A 22,533-nucleotide genomic window follows, 5' to 3' on the forward strand; every position below is an offset into this window, starting at 1 on the left:
TGATATTTCTGATTAAATTTATAAAAGTGTGACCTGGTCCTATATATCCGCGTCTTGAGGCTTATTTCAAAAGAAAAATAGCAATCAATTATACTCTGCAGACAAATGTCAATTTTTTTTGCTATTACTATTTCCCATACAATCATAACAAAATAAAATAAAAATAAAAATGAATGACTATAATAGGCCTATATTAGATATATACAAAATTTTAACCACTAAATTAATTATTAGTATAAAATATATGTTAAAATATTAAATATATATTAAAGTAAACTAAATAATATATATACTAACACATAAATATAGTATCAACTGATTTTGTTTATGTATGTAATATTTTTGAATAGACAGTGTCTGCTATTATTTATTAAAGATTAGTTAAAGAGAGTTTGTATATAGAAAAGAGTTTCGAAAATATTTCAATAAAAAAATAATATTTACAAATTTTTTTAATCTAAAACTAAAGTACTTAATTATTATAGGATAAAATATATTTTGTGTCCTAATATTTGTGACTTTTTTAAAAAATATTCCTAATATTTAATTTTATTCAATTTTATTCTTAATATTTTTTTCGTGTCAAAATTATTGTTGAACATTTTTTATCGGTATCAAAATTACTCTATGACATATTCAATTTTGTCTCTAATATTTTAAACGGAGTTGATGTCTAAAAGTAAATTTAACAGAAATTAAAAATGTTAAAAATAAAATTAAATATTAAGAATATTTTTTAAAAAAATTATAAATATTAGGGAAAAAAAAAAGCATACTTTTGTCTTTTATTTTAAAGATTGTGGAACATATGTATTTGGAGTATGTATGTATTAGAATGAAAATTTGAAGTATATTTTAGGTGTATAATTTTTTTTTTATGCATAAATTTTTTTATTGACTAATTTTTATTGTTCTTTCAACAAGAGTGAGGTTGCATATTTCTGTGTGTAGAAACCACAATATATAACATTCGTATGAATTGTCTGTAGCTAATGTTTGCTTGTTCTTGCTGAATCCATCTCCAAAAGAAAATATACAAGATCACACAAGCATGCAAATTTAGTCTGAGAATCATCATTTAATTTGTACATTGAAGATATAGATAAGATCGTCTACTATTTTAGATGAATTTTTATTATTAGTTCAAACTCCTTTTTGTTTCCTTTTTTTTTTGGTATTTTCTTTTTACTACCATTTTTTTAATTAGCAAAACCATATCAAATTGGATAGGAACAAATATGGATTCACTACTTAACAAAAATTCTACAAACGACAGCTAGACTCATTAGAGTTAGTTGCATTTGCATATAGGTTAATTAGGGTAGTGATGGTGGAGAAAATAATTAGGGGATCAGATCAGATTAGAGCAAATTGATGACGTTTATAGAGGCTAAGTGCATTTCAAGTCATGAATAATAATAATAGAGGCATATATTGCCATGTATTTCATGATTATTGTCCTCTATTTAGAAGAGAAAAAAAGTCACCACTCAAGTGCTTCTCCACTAAAACTATACTAGTGTTTCTATTAGTTACGCATTTCCAGAATAAAAGACATCAGAATCATGTGAAACATGACAAAAATAGTTACCATATTTGGTTAAAAAAATACATTATTTCTTACAAAAATGTGAGTTTGATTCCATTTTTGAAGTATAGGAAAAATGTTTAGATGATGTGTGTTAAGTTTTAACCATTGATATTATATACCTGTAATAAAAATTAGTCATTAAATTAATCATGTGTATAATATATATATACGACTAATAATGACGGAACTAAAATTCTAATAATAAAAACCTAAGATTAAGAATAAAGTATAATTAATTTCATTTTCCTAAAAGTTTACCATTTTTTAGTTTTAGTTTTTATTAATTAACTTATTACATTAATAATTATTATTTAAAAAAATAAAAATAGATAAATTTATATCAAAATTATATATATTCTATAAAAATTATTTAAAAAAAAACTTAAAAGTAAATAACAAAAATATATACAACATATAATATTTCTCTTTTATATATATATATATATATATATATGATTATGGTAGCTATGATATTTTAAAAATATTGCTAAAATTAAAATAATATTTTTTATTATTTAGCAACGCTTTTCTTTTAAATATTATTTAATAAAAATATTACTAAAATATAAAAAAGATGTAACTTTAATTTTAACAACACTTTATTGACATGCATATATAGGCATAATGAATAAAAAGTTGAAGACTTGTTGGGGGATCATAGTTAATGTTAGGGACGGCAAATAGGTCTAAACTCGTTGGATCGATCCGCATAACCCGTTAAAAAGGCAAGTCGGACTGAAAAATTGAGACCGTCACACATCAAAAGCCCGTCTTACCCGTACCGCTTAAACCGTGGGTTTTAGCAGACTTTGGCGGGGTAGACTTTTCCGTCGGACTTAGAATTTTTTTGAAGATGTTCAAATTTAGTGTTTTGGATTATATTTTACGTTTGATTGATAATGTTCTAAATTTGTAGATGTTTAATTATATATTTTGGACAAGATTTATTTTATTTTGGACAATGTTGATTTTATTATTTTGTTTCAAAAAATTTGATTTATGATTATGTTTATTACATATTTATAATTATAAAGATTTTAAAGCTTGTTAATTTAAAAATTATAATTTTTTATGTTTTTAAAAATTATAAATTTATTAAAATAATTATGAAATTATATATATTATTTAATATTTTTTTCATAATTTATATTATTTAATACTTAATAGTAAAAAAAATAAAAAAAGAGAATTAACAGATTTGACCCACCAACTGACTATTAGACAGAATAGAATGAGATTTTAAGACCGCCTCATTGAGAGGCACGGGCTTCCCGCTTGGCACCCTAGTCCATGCTAACCTCCCTTAGTTTGTTATTGGTGGGTGAATGAGTGGTTGATTTTTTTATATAGATAATATTTTTGGTATTCAATTTATCTAACATTTTAATTAAAAAAAAAAAAGTTAAGCACATGTCATGCATCTTACAAGTTACAGCCCCCCCCCCCCACTCCATAAGTTCTCTCTATAAATTGAACATGCAAGTTATGAAACACATACACAAGACGAGAAAATAATATGGAGTACCCTCGCAGAGCAACAAGAGATGTTTCTCTTCATGAACTCAGCAAAAGGCTTGCTGAGTTTTCTCAAGTGAGAGGATGGGATGAATATCACAGTCCAAGAAATCTCCTTTTGGCTCTTGTAAGTAACCACCAATATAGTTAGTTATTAATAGATGTTCAAAAAACATGACTCTTAATTTTCGACAGGTCGGAGAGGTGGGAGAACTATCAGAGATATTCCAATGGAAAGGAGAAGTAGGAAAGGGATTACCAAATTGGAGTTCAGCTGATAAGGAGCACTTAGAAGAAGAGCTTTCAGATGTTCTGCTCTACCTTGTTCGTCTTGCTGATGTTTGTGGCCTTGATCTTGGTCAAGCAGCTCTTGCAAAAATAATCAAGAATGCTCAAAAATACCCTCTTGTTACTAATCATAATGATCATCACCACAACCCTGAACCCAAATTAGAAAAGTTAAATTCTGAGTAATGTGATCTTTTGTAGTTCAAAATAATGATTGAACATGAAACATCTATCATAGGAAGACATACCTCTCTCACCACTATTGTTGTCTTGTAACATGTTTAGTTGTTTAATTAGTTTGAGTCTACTATCCGCCGTGTAACACCAAATTAATAATCATGATGTGTGGTTTGGTTAATAGTACACAGTCACTTGACAATGTTAGGGGTGTCCGCGGATCGGATCGGATCGGATATGGCCGAAAATTCGATCCAATCCGCATAATTTTCATCGGATCGGATCGGATATGATATCCGCACTTTTTAGTGCCGGATCCGATTCTTTGCGGATCGGATCGGATTGGAGATCGGATATATCCGCATAATTAAACATTCTCTTTTTAATCATATTTCTATGTAAAAGAATTCGATAAAAATATTTCTTTCATACTTTTAAACTTATTTATTCCTAAAATATTTTTAATCAAACACTCTCTAAATAACAAAAATAAAATAATACAATATATGAATAATAATTACTAACTAAAATATACAAATAAGTAAATATAATACCAAACATATATATATATATATATATATATTTTAATTATTACAGCGCGGATCTGCGGATCCGCGGATCAGATACGCAGATGTAGAGCAGATATCCGCGATCCGATCCGCAAAGGGTGCGGATCGGATTCGATTCGATCCCATCAATTTGCGGATCGGATCGTATCCGTAATTTTCGGATCGGATACGGATATTTACCGCAGATCTGCGGATACGATCCGATCCATGGACACCCCTAGACAATGTGTTCTAATATACTTTTATTAGCTAGTGGTTCCTTGTGGAACAGAGCATATATTTTTGTGGTCAAGTATTTACTTTTCCAAAAAACTTTCACTGTGAGGGAACTAGTGTTATTATTAATTTATTATTGGTGCTAGATACCCTTAGTTTAACAACTGATAAAAAACAAAAAACAAGAAAAGAAATCAAGTACAGTAATAATCTTTTTTTTTTTTGGGTATTTCTATCGTTACCACCGGCTAATTCCCACATGCATAATGCATGTGACGATATATATATAAACCATAAAAAATATAACTGAATTATCTTGAATGATAAAAATATTTTTGAATATTATTATCAATAAAAATACTTTAAAATAATTTTAAAACGTGTTAAAAATATCTAATTATAATCAAAGATTTGTTCCATTAGTCAATTATTCATTTATATTAACATAAAATGTCTCAATTTATGAGCATACATTTTTTTACGTTTTTAAATAATTTGAGGCCATTTGTATGGATAATAAAATTTGAAAGCATTTTTGTTAACGAAAAATAATTCGGATATATTTTAAGGGGTTTACTCAATATATATATATACTTCTGGGATTAGAACAAATCAGTCCAATTTGACCTAACGATATCTAATTCTCAAATTGGGCTTTCAACTGATAACTTGGCCCAACAAGCAATAACAACAAGTCTAATTCATTTGATTAAAGTCCACACCGGTCAAACCAACTAAAAAATGGGTCATCATAATTCGAATCTGACTCGATTTAGAAAACAAGCTAAATATTTTTTTCACTACTTAAATTATCACCCCCAAAGTGATAACTACTCAAATATAGGTGTTTCGTCCTGGCACTGGGTGGCTGAGCTTTAGCGACTCCGAGCAAACGGCTGTCGGAGAGGAAGAGCTGTACGTCGGCCTGGATCGAACACTGCGGCGAGAATACCTGCAAAAGATACTCCGACGCTCAAGTTAGTAATGATCTTTAGTGAATTAGCTAAGTAAAGAATAGAAGATTGAGAATGGAACCTGAACCTTAGCCGAGGATATTAACTCGGCTTTATAGGAGTTGTTTTATCCGTTTTACTGGGGATAAGTCCTAGTTTGTAGGTTGGTTATGATATTCTGTTTTGGTTATTAGGTTTTCTTATTTTCAAATGGGTGAGGCCGTTCCTGTCTGCTTTCGTGCCGAGCTTTTCGGGCGGCCGAGGATAAGGGTGACGTATCATAGCCCCCAAGCTTGCCTTGGTTTGGACAGGACTAAGGCGAGCTTTCGAACCAGGAGTATCGCAATCCTCGGTCGCTGAGTTGTTGTCGTATACGCTCCTTGCAGCCCCCAAGCTCGGCTTGGTTCTGTGCAGAATCCAAAACGTTTTGGGTGGCTTCGTTCTGCGCGCCATTATAACATGATTGATGTGAAACTGCCCCGTTTTTCTAGGCACCCTTGTCTATTGGATTTTGTAGTGGGTTTAATGCTTATCTTTTTTAACAATCTGGATTAAATGCTGTGGTATTGTAACCGTTTGTGTTTTAGGGGAGTTATCTCTAGTTTCATTTCTCCTTTCCTTCATACTGCTGTGTTTTGAAAAAAAGTTTGTCTTCTATCTGACTGAGAATGAGTAAGAAAGGTCAGTGTTAACTCCTCTTCTATTTTCTTTTTTGCTTTTCTGTTTTTCTGTTTCGTTTCTCGTTGATGGAGAACTGTAATGTGGGTGATCTATATGGTTGGGTGGATGCTAGGGTGAAAGAGTATGCCTCCCAGTTTGATGATGAGGAATCGGTGAGGTTGCTGGGTTCGGATTTTTGGGTCAGGGAGGGTAGTAATGTTAGGATAGAGTTATTACCTTGTGAGAGAGGTGACCGAGTGTGCAACCGACTGGACGATTGGTCTTTCTTTTTCATGTATAGTTGTTTGTTTACTGAGTTGGGTGTGAGACTTCCCTTTACCGAATTCGAGTATGGGGTGTTGTATTGGTTAAATTGTGCTCCAACCCAGCTTCACCCTAACTCCTGGGGTTTTGTCCAAGCGTTCGAAATTTTAATGGATCTGTTGGAGCATCCGCCGTCTTTGAGGCTGTTTTTCTCTTTATTTCAAGCAAAATGGGTGAATAGGGGCTTGTGGGTAAACCTTAGTAGCTATCCCCATCGTTCTGTGTTTGGTCTATATAAGTCTTCGTTTAAGGACTTTAAATCCATGTTTGTAAGGGTTAGGAGTATACCCGAGGATTTTCCGTTTTATTTGAACGAGCATTTAGTCGAGAGATTTCCTTTATTTTGGTGTGCCGAGCCGTATCAAGCATTGGATGTAGATGATAGGCTTCCTGACGATGATATCGTGATGGATTTTTTGTTTAAGTCCTTGGGTCCGAAAGGTTTGTTGTCGGTTGCCGAGATGTTGAAATGGGATACTGATAGGCAGGCTGTATATGATCACATAGGTAATTTGTTTTACTGTGTTTGTTTCCTATTTCTATTTTGATCTGTCGTTCCTAATTTGGTTATTTGTGATTTGCAGTCGAGAAAGCTCCTGCCATCACCACTGCAGGTTTGAAGTCTTTCTTCAATCAACGCAAGAAAGGTGAGAAAGAGGTTTCATCTAATGTCGGGAAAGGTCCTGCTGCTTTGGTTCAATATGGTCCTGGGCAGAAGCATAAGAGGAAGAGAGAACAAGCTCAAGGCAGCCTTGCCGAGGTCTTAGAAGGTAAAGGAAAGTCTTCTATGATTCTGTAGATGGTTGAGTCTGCATATGAATCACAAAAAATGCTCCATGGGTATGATGAAAAGGAGCATGCTAGATCTTTGTGGGCAAAGCTGTATCCTTTTAGCACCATGGCTGATGAACTTTGCTGCTTCCCGGATGACATGAAGATGATTGACGAAGTTGGCCGAGCTGGCATTAGCCGATTTCTTCAGGTACAGGTTTTGCTGTAATGTTGTAAATATTTGTTAATGTCACCTATTTACTTGTTTTATTTTCCGTAGGTGATTAGTGCTCGGATCGTTGCCATTGGTCGGGCACAGGAGCTTGCCTTGGAGCGGAAGGAGAAAGAGGCTTCCCGTGTAGAGGAGCTATCTGGGATCATCCAGGAGAAGGACCAAAAGATTGATGAGCTCTCTACTTCCATGGAGAGGAAAGAGCTGGAATTGGCTGACGAGAGGAAACTGCAGAAGACATCGTCTGAAAAACTGAAGGTTATGGGGTCCGAGAATGATCAGCTTTCTGCTCGGATCAAAGAGTTGGAAAGTGGGATTTATGAGGCTTTTGCTCAAGGATTTGATCGCGCCGTTTCTCAGGTCAAGGTACCCGGAAGCTGACCCTTAGAAGCTTGATGTTATGAAGGTGGTCGTGAATGGTGAGCTTGTGGATGACGAGGCTGGTGCTGAAAGTGATGGCGAAGGATCCAGCATGGGTGATAAGGCAGATTAGGCCTTTTTTAGTTTGTGCTTTTATTTTGTAGGTTTTGTATATGGTGTTTTGGATTTGAGACTTGTATCTGACTGTTTTAGTTCTTTTAGACAATTCCGAGTATTATTCTCGGTTGTGATATTTTGGGTTCCGAGTATATAGCTCGGTTTGACGGTGACTTGTTTAGTTTTTTTATAAAATATGATATTTTGGCAAAGTTGTGATAATGATATGTTGTGTTGTGATAACAATTGCGTGTATGTATTGAAGATGGCTATCTGTTGCCATTTCTTATCTGATCAGACTGTCAATAAGTAGAGCGGTAGCTTTGATATAGGAGATATGGTGGAGTGAGCCTTTAGGCTTTGTTTGGGCAACTTAATGTTGTTTTGTTTGTTTGTATTTTTCCGAGTAATATGCTCGGGGTACGTATTGTGTTTTCCGAGTATGAAGCTCGGATTATTTTGAATGTTTGTTGGTTGAAATATATGCTAACTGCCATGATAAAAATGTTTTACTTGCAATGTAAGTTACATTGGTATAATGTTTGTGGCGTCCGGCCTCATTAAAACCCTCTCCGAATAAAACCCATGTGTTTTGGGAAAAAACCTTCGAAGGAGAAAAAGAGTACCATCATTCGTGGATTTTACAATATGTGTCATGATTGGCATTCCCTTAGCGAAGAGACATTCCATGTTCCTGGAAGCTGATCTCCTTTAAGGGTTTCTAGATTGTAAGTCCCCTTTCCGAGATTTTGGAGAACTCGGAAAGGTCCCTCTCAGTTTGCTGCTAATTTGCCATGTGCTGGAGGTTTCCGAGCTTCTTCTGTTCATCTGAGTACGAGGTCTCCTTTTTTGAAGGACCTATGAACTACTCTTTTGTTGTGTCTTTGCTCTATGTACTATTTTCTGGCCCGCTGCTTTATGGCTGAGATGTCTCTTTCTTCTTCCACAAGATCCAGCTTGGCTGTTCGAGCTTGCAAGTTGTTTGATTGGTCATAAAGCTCGGCCCTTAATGTTGGGACGCTGACCTCTACTGGGATCAGTGCTTCTGCACCATATACCAGCTTGAAAGGAGTTTCTCCTGTAGCAGATTGAATGCTGGTGTTGTAGCTCCATAGGATTTCTGGGATGAGATCGGCCCACTCTCCCTTTGCTTCGCCGAGCTTTTTCTTTAATCCCTGCAAGATGATTCTGTTAGCTGATTCGACTTGCCCGTTGGTTTGTGGGTGCTCGACTGAACTGAAATAATGTTTAATGTTAAAATTTGTTAAGAAGGCAGCGAGTTTATGGTCCGTAAATTGTCTCCCGTTATCCGAGATTATCTCTCTTGGGATACCGTATCTACATATAATGTTTTTCCATAAAAAGATCGCACTTTCTCTGCCATTATATGTGCTAGTGGTTGTGCTTCTATCCACTTAGAGAAATAGTCTATTGAAACTAAGAGGAACTTTACCTGGCCTGGCGCTTTCGGAAAAGGTCTGAGGATATCCAATCCCCACCTATCGAAAGGCCAGCTTACCTCTATGGTGTGGAGCTCCTCGGCCGGGGTCTCTGAGAGGGTAGCGTGTTTTTGACAATTATCACATGCCTTGACTTTCGAGATGCAGTCTCTTTTTATCGTCGGCCAATAATATCCTGTTCGCAGTATCTTTGCCGCCAATGCTCGTCCGTCGATGTGGTTGCCATAAACTCCTTCATGTGTTTCTGCCATAACGTCCTCGGCTTCCTCGTTGCTGATGCATTTGAGTAGTGGTTGGGAGTGTCCTCGTCTATACAGGGTATTTTCGAGTATTGTATAGAAACTTGCTCTTCTTCTGAAGAGCTGCAAGTTCGGCTCATCATCTGGTATTGCACCTGTGATGATGTAATTGAGAAAAGGTGTTCTCCAATCTCGCACCTGCATGATGTTTAAATCGAAGATCGGCTTGTCAAGTGTTAGCTGGGACAGTGCTGATGTGTTTTCCATTTGCCTTGTTGTGACTAACTTGGATAACACGTCAGCCCTGGTGTTTTGTTCTCGGTTTACATGAATAATATCAAATTTGCTGAATTTTGAGATGAGATCCTTTGTTATGAGCAAATATTTCTCTAACAAAGGATCTTTTACTTGGTACTCGCCCTTTACTTGGTGCACTATTAATGAAGAATCACAGTAGGCTGTTATCTTGGATATCCCCAGTTGTTGAGCGAGCTTCAGTCCTGCTAGCAGAGCTTTATATTCTGCTTGGTTGTTACTCGCATTGAAGCGGAATTGTAGTGATTGCTTGGCTATCACTTTCTCTCCTTCTTTTAGTAGTACCACCGCTCCGCTTCCTTCTCTGTTTGATGCTCCATCTACATGTATGCTCCAATTGGCTGCTGTTTGTTGTATCTTATTAGTCATTTCCGACACGAAGCAGCAAGTACTTGTGACTTCAGGGTCTTTCTCGACTCGTATTGAATGTCGAACTCGGATAGTTCGATTGACCACTTTATTATTCGTCCAGCGAGCTCAGGTCTGGTTAATATCTGCCTTAGTGGTTGGTCTATTCGTACTACAATTGTGTGGCTTTGAAAGTAATGTCGCAGCCTTCTTGCCGTGGTGACTAGTGCCAGCGCTAGCTGTACTATCTTTGGATATCTTGTTTCTGTTGGTTGCAGTACCTTGCTAATGAAGTATACAGGGTTTTGCTTTTTTCCTGTTTCCATCACTAGGACCGAGCTTATGGCATGGTTAGATACTGATAAATACAAATATAACAGCTTACCTGCCTCTGGTCTCTGGAGTATTGGAGGTGATGTTAAGAGCTGTTTGAGTTCAGTAAAGGAATTCTCACATTCGTCCGTCCATGTGAATTTCTTGCCCTTAGAGAACGTCTGGAAAAAATGATAAGATCGGTTTGCCGCTGCGGGTAGGAAACGTGATAGGGCGGCTATTTTGCCTGCTAATTGTTGGACCTCTTTTACTGTTTTTGGGGTTATCATGGTCAGCACTGCATTGCATTTTTCTGGGTTAGCTTCTATACCTCGTGACGTTAGCATGAAGCCAAGAAATTTTCCTCCTTGGACTCCAAAAGCGCATTTGTCCGGATTGAGTCTCATGTTATATGTTCGGAGTTGGTTGAAAGCTTCTACCAAGTCATCACAGTGTGACCCTTGCACAGGCGTTTTTGCTACCATATCGTCTACATAGACTTCCATATTCCGGCCTATCTGTTGTTGGAATGCTTTGTCCATTAATCTTTGGTATGTCGCACCTGCATTCTTTAAGCCAAAAGGCATTACCTTGTAACAAAAATTTCCATGTTCTATTATGAAAGCTGTTTTGCTTTGGTCTTCTGGGTGCATCAAAATCTGGTTATAACCAGAGTATGCATCCATAAAACTCAAGGCTTTGAAACCAGAAGCATTATCAACTAACTTATCAATGCAAGGTAATGGATATGCATCTTTAGGGCAAGCTTTGTTTAGATTTGTAAAATCAACGCACATGCACCATTTACCTGAGCTTTTCCTTACCAGTACCACGTTTGATAGCCATGTGGTGAAGCGAATTTCTCTGATGAAACCTGCGTTGAGGAGCTTCTCGGTCTCTTCAAGTGCTGCTTATTTTTTCTCTTCTCTGAGGTTTCTTTTCTTCTGTGCTACTGGTCGGACTGTTTTGTCGATTGCTAATTTGTGGCAGATGACTTCTGGGCTTATTCCCGGCATGTCGTCTGATGTCCATGCGAATAGGTCGGCGTTCTGGCACAGTATGTGTATAAGTCTTGCTTGTTCATTTCCTTCCAGTGCTTCTCCGATGTATGTGTATTGTTTTTCATCTGCTGTTAGTGTTAATTGGTGAAGGTTGTCCATTGGCCGAGGTCTTTCGCCGAGGTCTTCTCTAGGGTCGAAGTCGGCTAACATCGTAGCTTCAGCCGAGCTATGTATGGCTTGGACCTGGGGCCGAGCTGTCTCCTTCAAATGGGATTACTTTAGACAGGCATTGTAGCACTGCCGAGCTTCTTGGTGATCGGCGTATACTGTAGCGATTTTGTTTTCCTGCACTGGAAACTTGACACACAGGTGTAATGTGGACACCACCGCTTTGAATATATTCAAGGCGAACCTTCCAATTATAATATTATAAGGGCTATAAACAGTCTACTATTAGGTACTGAATATCGACGGACCTCGACATAGGGGTCTCCCCCATTGTGGTCCTCAGCCATATATGTCCCATGATGGGGACTCTTTCTTCGGAGAACCCATTAGCTCTCCCGAGGAGGGTTGTATCAGTTTTTCTGATAATTGCATCTTTTTAAAGGTAGAATAAAATAAAACATTAGCGCTACTACCTGGGTCCAGTAGTGTTTTTCTTACCAACAACTCTCCGACCTGGATGGAAATCACCACTGGGTCGTCGAGGTTAGGGCTTGCCGATCTGAAGTCTGCTTGGTTGAAGGATATCGTGACGTCTGGGTCCTTGTCCTTCCTTGACTGTAGTGTTCCCTCAATTTCCAGCATCGCCCTGTAGCTTCGCTTTCTGGCCGAGCTTGTCTCACCTCCGCCTGCAAAGCCTCCTGATATGTGGCTAATGATTCCTCTTGGTGGATCAGGAGTTGTCTGTTCTTTTTTGTCTATCACTGTTTGTTTGTTCACCTCTCTGTCTGAGTTTGTTCTTCTGGCTTTCCGGCTCTCAACATATTTGTCCAGAAGCCCTTGGCGTGCCAGTCTCTCTAAGAGGTCTTTTGCGACAATGCAGTCGTCGGTGGTGTGGCCGAACTTCTGGTGGAAGGCGCAGTGCTTGCTCCTATCCACAAGCCTTTGGTCCTGGTAGTTCCCTGCTCGAGCTGGCGGCTTCACAATTTTGGCATTCAGAATTTCTTTGATGATGTTTTCTCTCTTGGTATTGAATCTAGTATACGTGTTGTATTTTGGTGTGAGTTTGAAGGGCCTTTTTGTATCCTTGTTGCTTGGTGATCTGAAAGCTTTTTTCTCATCCATCTGCTGAGGTTGTCTATCCGGCTTTTGAGCCTCGCGGAGTTCTTCAATCTCCATTTGACCTGCAGCCCTTTCTCGGAACTCCTCCAGTGTTTTTGGTTTTGTTATCACAATGATTTCCCGGAATTTGCCTGGTCGGAGGCCGGCCTTGAGGGCATGCAGGTGGACCGCCGGATCCAAGTCTTGGATCTCCATAGTAGCCTCGGAAAACCTGGTCATGTAGTTTTTTAAACTCTCGTGTTGGCCTTGCTTGATTGTGCCTAGGTAGTCTGATCCATGGACATAAATTCTCGATGCAGCGAAATAGTCAATAAAGGATCTCGCTAGTTCCTCAAAGGAGGAAATTGAACCTGCAGACAGTTTAGAAAACCACAGTAATGCAGCACCATCAAGATAAGTAGGAAAAGCCCGGCAAAGCACGGGCTCGTTGTTAGCGCCGTTAAAAAACATCATGGATTGAAACTTTTTAACATGAGCTCGGAGGTCATCGAACCCCTTGTATGGTTCCAGCACTGTAGGTAATACAAAGTTCTTCGGCATCTGGAACTTAGTGATCTCGTCAGAAAAGGGGTTCTCGAGGGTGAGCTTTTCCTTTGGTGGAGTGATGTTCAGGGGATCCGTATTTCCCTGCGCCGAGCTTTTAGAGCTTTCTCCTTCGTGCTTTCCATTGTTCTGTGCAGACAGTTCGGCTATCTTTCGCACCTCCGCTTGGAGTTCGGCGATCTGAGCTTAGAGCTCTGCCTGTGTGGGTTGGGGGTTCCCATTGTTAGCCATGTCCGAGGATAGGGAATCCTGCAAAATAAGGTAAGATACTAAATAAAATGAAAGGTGAGGTCAGATATATTCCGGCCCCACGGTGGGCGCCAAGTGTTTCGTCCTGGCACTGGGTGGCCGAGCTTCAGCGACTCCGAGCAAACGGCTGTCGGAGAGGAAGAGCTGTACGTCGGCCTGGATCGAACACCGCGGCGGGAATACCTGCAAAAGATACTCCGACGCTCAAGTTAGTAATGATCTTTAGTGAATTAGCTAAGTAAAGAATAGAAGACTGAGAATGGAACCTGAACCTTAGCCGAGGATATTAGCTCGGCTTTATAGGAGTTGTTTTATCCGTTTTACTAGGGATAAGTTCTAGTTTGTAGGTTGGTTATGATATTCTGTTTTGGTGATTAGGTTTGTTGAGCACGTTTCTTATTTTCAAATGGGTGAGACTGTTCCTGTCTGCTTTCGTGCCGAGCTTTTCGGGCAGCCGAAGATAAAGGTGACGTTTCAATAGAAATAATTTTTTATTCTGTAAAAAAATAACCAGGAACAGATCTTTTGAGGGACAATGGAAGCCATGGTCCTAAGTAGTTTATAAAAATATTAGTAATATATTATTATAGATTATAAGTAGTTCATTTGGTAAAAATTCTTATTCCATATTCAGTACCATGAGTTCAATACTCCACTTTTTCATTTGTTGTTAACACCCTTTTATTTTAAATTTAGCATATTGGTTACTTTGTTGCAAGTTCTAAACTGAAGTTATGTTTTATTGATTTTATAAATAAAAATATACAATAATATTGGTGTTATTATTTTTGAAGTTTAAATATTTTTTATTTATTTAATTTAATATTATTTTATGTTAGTTTTTTTTAATTAATTTTTTTTATAAAAAAGATATTCAAATATTCAATAAGTATATATTAAAATTGTTAATATTCATCATTCTAATTATAATATTTTTATATATTTTATATTTTATATATTCTATTTTTTTTACAACTATAATGATAAATAAAATTAAAGAATTATGTTTTTTAAGAGAAAATTTAAGATTCAAGAAAAAAAAATATGTCATAACATTAACACTTAGATGATAGTTTTATTATTTAATAAAATTAAAAAAATAAAATACAATTTTCAAAAGTTTGAAAAGTCATATTTAATGAATTTGATCTTAATTCTAAACTAGATTTTGAGAACAATTTTAATTTTGATAATATCATCAAAACTAAAAATATAATATTAAACAATTTTATATTAAATGGAATTTATAAAAAAAGTATTTAGATAATTATTCTTTATCTAGTACAAATAATCCAAAATAATTTTAATATGATTGGTTTGATATTTTTTATAGTCAAAATATTCACCTTCTAAAAATACAAAATATTATTTAATATTTTTCATCCTGCATATTTCCTCCGCCTCCCAATCCCTTCGCCCACTACGATCTGAAGTTATCCTCAAGAGATTATTATGTCACATATATTACTCTATAAATATCCCAATACTCATGTAGTTTTTTAATTCAATTCTACTTTAAGTCTATTAAAATTTTTGTTAACTTAAATATCAAAATTTTTTACAAATATTTTTACTATTACTCATGCTAAACATTAAAAACATTTTTTGTCCCGTCAAAAAAATCTTAATTCTTGTCTAAACGTTTGGACCTCGTATCCAGACCTAAAAATATCATCTAATTTTAGATAATATATCATAACATTGACATTATTACTAAAGATACTAAAAAATTACCCTTAAGTGTTCACAAAGCCCAAGAATAATTATAGTGATAAATTTTTAAATAGAATTCTGATCTGCAGAACAAAGACGGAGCTACATAGAAAGAAAAGGAGGCAATAACTCTCTAATTTTAATTTTTTCTATGTAAATTATATAAATTTCAGTTTAGTCCCTCTTAAAATTTTATTTTAGTCTTATTTTATTATGTAAATATTTTTTGTCGTCCTCCTCTAATATTTCATCTAGTTCCGCTCCTGGCGACGGATTAATCTTTAATTTGTCAAACTAAAAAATATCATAAAAAAACAAAAAAAAAAATCTAAATTTTATCTAAATTTTACTGTCACTATAATCTCCTAAAAATTGATATTTTTATTCACATAATAATTCATAATTAAATTTAAAATAGTAAGCATAAAAACTTTTTTTACGTTAAGAAAACCTAGAAAATAAATTCTTAGTAGTTATTAAACTATTATAAACCCGGTTATTTTCATACCAAATATATTTTATGTACACACAAAATTAGATACTTTATATTTTATAAAATCTTTATATTATACTACTGTAATAAATGTAATTATTCGTTTATTACAGATTTAGTTATTTTACCATGATATAATTGATTATATTAGTGATTGATTATTTAGTTTGATTACATAATAAGTTTTTTAGTACTGTTTTGTAGTATATAGAGTATTTTTTTAATATATACTCTATAGTAATATATAGTAGTACCAACTACCAAATCTGTTCATAATTATCACGGCACACCGCACACATGCGTTTAACTTTTTCGTTAGTGGGTTTCAAGACACTTGTGATTAACGGCTTGAAATGATAAAGGGAAAAACATCCAATTAACGTAATATAAGCATTATTCTATTAAATATAGATAAAAATAATAAGAATAATTAGTTAAAGATAGTGAGTTGTTTCTGATTTTACTAAAAATTTGTGTGTTTAAGTCATTGATATAATAAAAAAAACTTTTTGTAGATTATCTATATCGAAGGATATTTAAAAAAATAATTAAAAACTAAATTACTCTCGTATCTTCTTTATATAATACAATATAATATAATAGAGAGATAAGGATATTTTAGTTTGCTTAATTATGATCAAAGAACAATTATTGTTCACTAACATTTTAACGTCTTATTATTTTAATTTTAAAAAATTATAAATATTTTATTTTAGTTTTAAATATTTTTGAATAAGTTTAATATTGTTCCATCATTAAATTTAACACAAACATTTATACTATGTTTGGATCAATGAAAATTAGAAGGAAAGAAAACTGAAGGAAGAAAAATTAAAGAAAAATGAAATTTTCCCTTGATTGGATCAGCCGATCAGCACATAAATTAGATGGAAAAGAAAAATAGTAACGTAGGGTCCACATTCAAGTTTTCTTTCCCAATTTGCGAAGAAAACTCCTGAGAGTTTTAAAGTAAAAGTAAAATTACTAACATGTCCATTATTAAAATTAAAAACAAAATTTATAATATTTAATAAAAAATAAAAAAAATAAATTTAAAAAATATTATTGTTTATAATAATAATACATTAAAATTCTAAAATATAATTAGAAACACTTTTTTATTAAAAAATAATTTAAATATATTAGTATATTATAATTTACATATAATATATATAAGGATATATAATATATATAAGAATATTAATGTAATGTTATACTATTAGATTTTTTTTCTTTTCACTTTTCTTTTCATCCAAATAAAAGAAAATTTTGTCTCTATTTTTTTTCCATCTATTTTCTCTTAATCCAAACAATATACAAATAACTCTACTTTTCTTTCTATTTTCTTTCCACTCATTTTCTTTCTTCCTATTTTCTTTCCTTCCACTTTCTTTTCTATATCCAAATAAAGCCTTAGTATATTGAAGAGTCAATAATATTTAATTTCAGTACATAAATAAAATCGATCCACCAAGATAAATTTTTTTTATTGATTCTAAAACGTTGATAATTAATTTTGATTGTTAGGATTATTTGAAATTTTTTTATAAAAAAAGATTAAAAAAAATATTACAAAAAAATCTTAGTTATATATTTTTTAATATCCAAAAAATATATAATTTAATGTAATATTATTAATGTTCATATTACACATTCTATTAATTATTTATGTCAAATTTAATAATAAAAAAAACATTAAATCCGTTCAAAAGTTTTTGGAACAAAAGACCAAAATACTTTACCCGCACCCCCCCCCCCTTTTTTTTTTCAGTAGTACGAAGACATAGAATGTCACTAATTAGATGCAGCTCAAACACAATGAAATGAGTTGCAAAACATAAATGAATACATTTTTCTTTGAGCTAAAAAACAATTATTGTAATTAACCAAGTTATTAATAAAAAATTCTAGGGATTTAATTTTTTTTATGTACATTTTTTAAATAGCTATTCAACTGTTGTCACAAAATTTTGAATAAAATAAATAAATTATTTATTAAATACAGAAGCTTTATTTTTTCACTTATAATAATATAATATGTATTTATTTTTATTGTATTTTTAAATCATTCAAAAAAATTATTTGTTATTTGTATCTTTAAAGATTATATTTGTCGGTATAAATTTTTAGATATTGTTTTGATAAATTATCCCCTACAGTAACAATTTTGAGAATTTATTTAACCTAACAAGGCCTAATATAGAAACACTTAACTAGACCCAATATAAAAGGCCAATGTAGATGCTAGAATTGTGCATGGATCGGGTGAAACCAGGTTTGATGTGACCCAAACTCGACCCAAAATATATACATGGTCCATTTATTAGATTCGAACCTGATTTTAGACTCAATGAAACCTATACACTTTCGGGCTACAATTATACCGGGTGAAAATTGGGCCATTAACATTACCTTACCTTCTCTAAAATTAAAGTATAACCACAATCAATACTAATATTGTCTAAACACTAAATATTTAAGTCAATACAAACAACACAATATTATACATTAGTCTTAAAGTCTTATGCATTTTAAATATAAAGCATTAACTTAGTCTTATAATGACTAATAAAATAAAATATTAAGGTTTACAGAACAATAATTCCATATAAGAATAGCCATCATCCATCAATAGCCATCAATGTTGTCAACTTGTTCCTTGCGATGTGGATGTATTAGTGAAACCTACAAAAACATATAAAATTACTCATTTTCATATAAAAGATTATTACTTGAAATAAACAAGTCACAAATAATAAAAATATCATAAATGTACCTTTAACAATCTTCTGACTGCTATCAAATAAATCAAACTCTTGATCTTCATCTCTTTGTTTAGAAGGACACAACCAACTTTGAGTGCATATCAAAGCTTCAGCCATTAATGATGACAAAGAGCTACGGAAGATATCAAGCACACGTCCACAAGTGCTAAAGCATGATTCATAAGTAACAGTTGAAACTGGAATACCTAAGATATCACGGGTTATGAGAGAAAGAATCCTGTATTTTGAAGCATTCACTTTCCACTAAGTCAATATATCAAAAGTCTCATCTTCCACAGTATCCTTGGCCAAATATCTCTCCACATCTGACTTGCTATCTGCATTAGCCTTCTTTCTTTTTAGTTTTTTCTACATATTCACTCTATTTTCAGAAACGCCATTGGCACCAGCTGAGACTTTAATATTGTCATCGAAAACATCTCTAGATAAATCTCCACCATCATCCCTCCCTTTATCATCGACAACCTCTTTTTCATAAAACTTATGCAACGTATTTAATGTGAGTTTAACAAAACCAGTCATGCTAGTAGACACTTCTTTGTCATAAACATCCTCCAAACACCAACAAAGATAATCTAGTTTGTGCCGAGGATCCAATATAACAGCAACAAGTAACAATGGATTAAATTTGTCAATCGGTCCCCAATATTTATCATATTTATGTTTCATAGAACATGCCATACTTCCTAACAATTCAGAATGATTTTGGCTCCAAGATGTTAATTGAGAAGTAACAGATGCAATTTCATGAAAATATTTGTTCGATGTAACATGCAAGGAAGATGAGAAACTCAAAGTTATCTCATAGAATATTCTCAAAAACTCAATGAATAATCTAGCATGTTGCCAATCAAGTGGTATTGGTGGACCAACTTTCTTTTTTTTTTTCCATTATCCTCTCCAAACCATCTAAGAAAATTAGGTTCTTGATCATAAAGTCTATCAAAAGCTTTTTCAAATTTCTCGGCATGTTCCAACATTAGATAGGTAAAATTCCACCTAGTTGGAACATCCAAGTACATAAGACTTTTAGATTCAATTAACTCAGTCCCAATGCAATCTTTAAATTTTTTTAGTCCTTTGAGGAGAGGACCTAACATATCTGACAACATTTTAATGCTTTCAATTGAAGTTTGTTGCTCTTTAATTCTTTCATTCACTATCAAATTAAGAACATGAGCACAACATCTCACATGCATATACTTTCCTCCACACACCAACCCACCTCTTGCACCTAATTTCCTTTGAAGATAAGTAATAGCTCCATCATTCAAACTTGCATTATCTACTATGATTGGGAAAACTTTTTCAATTCTCCACTCTCTCAAGCATTTCTCGATTTCTCTTCCTACCGTATCACCCTTGTGGTTCTCAATTTGACAGAAATTTATAATCCACTTTTGTAACTTCCAGTCGTCATCAACAAAATGTGCAGTCAAGCTCATATAATTATAATTTTGATTTGATGTCCAGCAATCTGTTTTCAAACAAATCTGAGCACATGACTTTGCTAACCATTCTTTTAGCTTTTTCTTCTCATCTAAATAAAGTTGAAAGCAATCTTTTGAGACTGTCCACCTAGATGGTACCGTAAATCTTGGTTCAAATCGATTTAACATCTTGCGAAACCCAATCCCCTCAACAACTTGAAATGGCATTTCATCAAGTACAACAAACTCAACTACAGACTTCATACAATCTTCCAAGTTATAACCCTTAAAGGCTTTGCATAGATCCTCTTCTTCCTCAATTTTGGACATATAGCCATGAAGTGTCCCCTTCTTTTCCACTTTAGTAAATATCCACTTATAAGCACTCTTTAAGTTCTTATTTAGAGAATTTGTGCTATGTTTAGTAGGATGACAACCGTATTTTTTTTAACAATGATTACATTTGGCCTGGTTTTGTCTCTTTGTCTCAGTCAACAGAAGTTCAGTAAAATGCTGTCAAACATACGATTTTCTTCCCCTACGAGAAGCTTTTGGATTCTCAATGTTTGTATCCTTATCTTCTTCACTAACTTGTGGTTCAGCAGGAGTTGTGGCGGCATCAATAGCAGGAACATAAGGATTTTCAACTTCAATTTCTATTATTTTATTCTCCTCGGTCATAAAGATAGAAACCTTATAATAATTCATGAAGAACAAAAAAATAATCAACTAAACAGTAAATTGAACAAAATAATAATCAACTAAACAAATTAGAAAAAAATCAGTAAACACTAAACGCATCAACATCTATAAATTCACAATAATCAAAATTCACAATAATAAAAAATCAACACCCACACCCTTAATCAGAATTCTAATAATCAAAATCAACACCCGCATCTCTAAATTTACAAATTTTTATAATCAAAATTCCTAATCCCTAATCAGAATATTAATTTAATAACAAAATTAATTGTTTACCTGAGAAGAAGACCAGAGAAGAGAGTGGAGCAGAACGAGCAGGACTAGCAGAGCAGAGCAGTGGCAGGGCAGTAATAGAGAAAAAGACGACCAGGCCAAGCACAGAAGCGTCACGTCACCGAGAAGCAGGGCAGCACCGTCGTCAGTTGAACGAGGAGCTTCGCTGGAGACTGGGGTAGTGGGGTGAGACACGGAGGGCTGAAAAGACGAGGACGGAGGAGTGGGCGACTGCGTGGTGCATGCTTGCTGGGAGTGCGTCGTGATTGGCTGCGTGCTGGGAGACTGAGAGTGGGCCGTGGAGAAAGAAGATGAGGTTAGGGGTCACTGGGTCAGCGTCGGCCGTGGGGAGTGTCGGAGTGGAGACTGCCGTACTGGGGAGTGGGGAGTGGGGACTGGGGACTAGGGGAGTGAGGTTGAATGGCTGAGGGAGGCAGTGCCAGTGAATGACTGAAATCTGAATGCATTGATGCCCACTTGCCCTAGCCCCTAATTCAAATTGTATAAGCATTATTGTGTTACCGGGCCGCTGGGCCGGGTCCGGGTGACCCAAGCTATGGCCCGGTCCCGGTTTCACTAATTTCCAAGATTTCATTCTTTCTCCCGGGTCTCTTCGGGCTCGGGTATTCATGGCCCAAAATCCTTCGAGCTCGGACCGGATCTTTGGGCCGGACCAGGCCGTGCACACCCCTACTAGATGCAACTCCTGGTAACATATCGGATTGAATGGGGTTAAGATTGCTCTGCTAGTACCCAACTCGACTTGGAGCTCAATCAAGAAATCTTGCACTCCTAGCAATAATTCCCACTCACGGATAACACAGTTTAACTAAAATTTAATTGACATAAAATTTAAGCTACTTAACTTCCAAATAAAGAGAGCTCTCTAACTCTATAAATACCTTAAGTAGAATTTGGATCCTCTAAATTTTATATTTTTACTTTAGAGGATAAAGTGAGATCTTTTACTATTGAATATTTTCTCTCTCATGTATTCTTTTGATCACACCTATAAAATAAATAGTGATAGATCATACTTTACTCTCTAAAGTTAAATTTAAAATTTAGAGGATCCAAATTCCCTTAAGTACGTATGAGTTGTTTTGATAATTGTACTCAAACTCCATCTTTGTATCATCATGGGAGCCAGTGACGGATCCAGAAAATTTTGTGAATGGGGGCAAAATATACATAATATGATAATAATTTTTATAATTATACTTTGTTATTATAAAATATAATTAGTCTTTAAATTATATAATCAACAAATTAAAATACTAAAATAATAATTTAAATAATAATATATATAATTAAAATTTTTATTTTTTTAGTTTTTATATTTTAAAAAGATTAAATAATCTTTTCATTGTCAATACAATCAAATGTCTCTGTTTTTATATATGTCGTTAAATAACGATTTAAAAATTCATCTTTCATACGATTACAAAATCGATTCTTTATAATATTCATATTTAAAAAAGTTTTTTTCAACTGACGTTGTCCCAAAAATAACTAAAGTTAACTTAAAAAGAAGACACAAATGAATAAACAATACTATTTTAATTTCTTATTTTATTATTATTATTATTATAGATTTAACCATTTT

General features: G+C 34.2%; 3 protein-coding genes across 3 annotated transcripts; 1 reads left to right on the forward strand and 2 right to left on the reverse strand.

The window, feature by feature from the left end:
- Window positions 1–3,015: 3,015 nt before the first annotated feature.
- LOC112722548 (uncharacterized) lies at window positions 3,016–3,752 on the forward strand. The gene is made up of 2 exons (XM_025773612.2): window positions 3,016–3,233; window positions 3,302–3,752. Exons 1-2 carry the CDS (start codon window positions 3,108–3,110, stop codon window positions 3,578–3,580), a joined length of 405 nt encoding a protein of 134 aa, XP_025629397.1. The 5' UTR covers window positions 3,016–3,107; the 3' UTR covers window positions 3,581–3,752.
- A 4,917-nt stretch (window positions 3,753–8,669) lies between these two features.
- On the reverse strand, window positions 8,670–10,156 carry LOC112721768 (uncharacterized). The gene is made up of 3 exons (XM_025772798.1): window positions 9,227–10,156; window positions 9,107–9,111; window positions 8,670–9,009 (listed from the first exon to the last, which is right to left on the reverse strand). The coding sequence occupies exons 1-3, from the start codon at window positions 10,154–10,156 to the stop codon at window positions 8,670–8,672; spliced, it is 1,275 nt and encodes a 424-aa protein (XP_025628583.1).
- Window positions 10,157–11,955: 1,799 nt separating this feature from the next.
- On the reverse strand, window positions 11,956–13,275 carry LOC112721769 (uncharacterized). Its single transcript, XM_025772799.1, has one exon. It carries the CDS (start codon window positions 13,273–13,275, stop codon window positions 11,956–11,958), a length of 1,320 nt encoding a protein of 439 aa, XP_025628584.1.
- Window positions 13,276–22,533: the final 9,258 nt, after the last annotated feature.

This window comes from Arachis hypogaea, chromosome 11, assembly GCF_003086295.3.
Source record: "Arachis hypogaea cultivar Tifrunner chromosome 11, arahy.Tifrunner.gnm2.J5K5, whole genome shotgun sequence".
Classification (NCBI taxonomy): domain Eukaryota; kingdom Viridiplantae; phylum Streptophyta; class Magnoliopsida; order Fabales; family Fabaceae; genus Arachis; species Arachis hypogaea.

What these genes read in the sequence shown, in the direction of transcription:
- LOC112722548 (XM_025773612.2), top strand. Translation starts at nt 3,108, where the DNA reads ATGGAGTACCCTCGCAGAGCAACAAGAGATGTTTCTCTTCATGAACTC. An exon ending in GAAATCTCCTTTTGGCTCTT is followed by an intron (nt 3,234 to 3,301) that starts GTAAGTAACCAC and finishes AATTTTCGACAG; the next exon opens with GTCGGAGAGGTGGGAGAACT.
- LOC112721769 (XM_025772799.1), bottom strand. Translation starts at nt 13,275, where the DNA reads ATGCCGAAGAACTTTGTATTACCTACAGTGCTGGAACCATACAAGGGG.
- LOC112721768 (XM_025772798.1), bottom strand. Translation starts at nt 10,156, where the DNA reads ATGACTAATAAGATACAACAAACAGCAGCCAATTGGAGCATACATGTA.